Raw genomic sequence first — 3,071 nt, forward strand, 5'->3', positions numbered from 1 at the left:
TTTCATGTTGAGTTTTCTAATTTTATGTTGTAGGATGGATTTCTCTTCAAGGGGCATCAATTATGTATTCCTCAATGTTCTATGAGGGAGAATATCATTAGAGAGAAACACAATTGCAGTCTTGGAGGTCATTTTGGTTTGGACAAAACTTTAGAGCAGATATCAAGGTTTTATTTTTGGCCCAAGATGCAGGAAGAGGTAAGAATATTTGTGGAGCATTGTCCTATTTGTCAAAGGGAAAAATGTGTTTCAACCAATGTCGGTTTGTATCAGCCTTTACCGATTCCTACTAGGCCTTGGGAAAAGCCTTAGTATGGATTTTGTACTTGGATTGCCCAAAACTCCTAGGGGGTTTGATAGTGTCTTTGTAATTGTTTATAGGTTCAGCAAGATGGCTCATTTTGTGCCATGTAAATGCACAAATGATGCATCTCATATTGCAGGTCTGTTTTTCAAAGAAATTGTAAGGATACATGGATTACCTCTTAATATTGTCACTGATAGAGACTCCAAGTTTGTTGGTCATTTTTGGAGGACTCTATGGAAGAAGTTGGGCACCAATCTGTCATTTTCATCAGCATACCATCCTCAAACCGATGGCCAAAGTGAGGTGGTTAATAGGTCCCTTAGCAATCTCCTTAGATGCCTTACCAAGCAACATGGACAAAGTTGGGATTTAGTGATTGGACAAGCTGAATATGCATACAATGATTCACTCAATAGGAGCACAGGGAGAAGTCCATTTGAGGTTGTGTATGGCCTACATCCCAGAGGGATAATTGAGCTCAAATATCTTGGAGGTATGGACAAACGGAGTGCCCAAGGAGAAGATTTTGTTGTCACCATGAAGGAGATTCATGAACAAGTTAAGACTTCACTTCAACAAAGTGCTAATAAATATAAACTCAGAGCAAATGTTAAGAGGAGAGATGTTCAATTCAAAGTAGGGGATTTGGTGATGGCTTACCTAAGGAAAGAAAAGTTACCCAAAGGCCAACCTTCTAAACTACTCATGAAGAAGATAGGTCCCCTCTGGGTGATTCATAAGTTTGGAAACAATGCACATGAAGTTGAACTTCTAGCATACTTGGGAGTATCTCCCATCTTCAATGTATGTGATTTGGCAGCCTTCAAAGGATCCTTGACAGATGCAACACCTGATTCATCTCTTGAGGAAGAGGATGTAGAGTGGATGAAGGATCTACCACCTAGCAAGCCATTGGAGTTGGAGTGCATTCTTGACTCCAAAGGGATCAAACAAACAATGAAAGGTGTGTACAAAGACTATCTGGTCAAATGGAAGGGGCTTCCTGAATCTGGAGCTACTTGGATGAGTGAAAGTGATATTCTCAAGCATGGAACTACAATCAACCGATTCGCAACTCAAGGGACTTGAGTTTTCTTGTCCAGGGGAGTATGGTACAGGAGCACCAGGACATGTGTCTACTTCATTTTTTCTTGTGTCTAAATCATTTTGATTCATGGTTATGATTAGGAATATAATGTGCAATGTGTGTGTTTGAAGGCCTATTGATTATGCCTAGGCAATGTAATAAGCTCTGAGGCTCCAAGGTGTGTCAAATTGGTCAAAGGCCTTGTATGGGAATTTTATAGGTATTTTTGATGTTTAGGGGTTTTCAATGTGTATTATGTTTATTCTTGACCTTTGGCGTGAAGGCAAGACCAACTTGTAAAAAGTTGTCAAAAGTTGCAAAGTTGCAATTGTTGTCTTAAGCAACTTTTCTTGCAACATTTTTGAAATATGGTTACTCCAACGGTTGGTTGGCTGCTTGTATGCATTGGAGGTAGTTGGAGGAGTTCCTTGGCATGATATAATCCTAGAGGAATGATATTTACCTGTTAGAGATGATTTTGAATGAAATTCTTGTCTTCAAACAAAATGCTTACTGAGATTTTCTACATTTTCTTTGAGTTTCTTGTTCTTGCATGATTCCTTGTGAATGGTGGGCATGAGTTAAGAATTTGACAAGTTGTAGCAGAGGTTCACCGACCATTTAGAGTTGATCTGAGGTTTTGAAACATTCAGGTTTGAGAGAAAGGATTTTCCATCCCATTGGCCTGGTAAAACCCTCAAACCAAGGGTTTGGATGCAAACAGTGGCACAAATCAACATCTCTCAATGGGATCAATCTAAAACCTGGGATTATGTTGATTTGGAATTTATATTAGATGTTCCTGGTGGTTATGAAGACCGGAAGTGTCATTTGACTTTCCTAAGATGAGGCCCTAGTCTTGACATCGGTCATGTGGCAAGCCTGTGTAGTACACAAAAGAAGGTAGAAACCCTAAACAATAGATTGGTGGATGGTCAAAATAGGAATGAGAAGGACCCTTGGGTAGGTTCAGACCCTTGACAAGTGTCATTATTTTACTCCTTTATTACTGGTGAAGCTTTTGGGAGCTTGAACTCCAATATCGGTTAAAAGAGGCTAAATAGGGTCAGCAGGGTTTGACCATCTGTACTCAAAACCCAGATGCAAAAGTTTGGAATCTTGTAGTATGCCCAAAAGGGTATCCAAATATAAAATTTATTCAAGGGTTTGTTCATGTAGGTTGTGAGACAAATCAAGAAAAGTCCGAATGGAGGGATACTTGCTTGTAGCCCTATTTCCTAGGTCTAATAGAGGAAATGATACAAACGGCTAATAAATACCCATATGAGGGGTCAAGATCTATGAAAATTTCATATAAAACATGTGTAAACATTCACATAGGCAAAATTCTACCTTGTGAGTAAAGATCATGTTGCTTGGGGTGTGGGGTTGTTAGGTGTCTTTGGTTGAAGGGCTGGAACCTAAGGGGTAGGAGACTCCTTGTCAATTGTGAGTTGTCCTGAGTGAAGAGATCCTTGGGAACAATCTAGGGAAGGCTCTAGTAAACTTGAGAAGGTTAAGGACATTGGTCTATTGGGTGACTCCTAGTGGAGACCCTTAATGAGAAAAAACCAAAGAAGGTGATTGAACATCCCATATCCTTTGCATCAAAATCAAAAGAATTCAACAAATTCAAAATATTCAAAGCTAAGGTGGAAACTGAGTTTGGATTGAAGG

At 39.5% G+C, this 3,071-nt stretch overlaps 1 protein-coding gene across 1 annotated transcript; it reads left to right on the plus strand.

Annotated features, from left to right (window-relative positions):
• The first annotated feature begins 802 nt into the window (after positions 1 to 802).
• LOC131865742 (uncharacterized) lies at positions 803 to 1,396 on the plus strand. Its single transcript, XM_059215366.1, has one exon. It carries the CDS (start codon positions 803 to 805, stop codon positions 1,394 to 1,396), a length of 594 nt encoding a protein of 197 aa, XP_059071349.1.
• Positions 1,397 to 3,071: the final 1,675 nt, after the last annotated feature.

Source organism: Cryptomeria japonica, chromosome 2 (genome assembly GCF_030272615.1).
Source record: "Cryptomeria japonica chromosome 2, Sugi_1.0, whole genome shotgun sequence".
Classification (NCBI taxonomy): domain Eukaryota; kingdom Viridiplantae; phylum Streptophyta; class Pinopsida; order Cupressales; family Cupressaceae; genus Cryptomeria; species Cryptomeria japonica.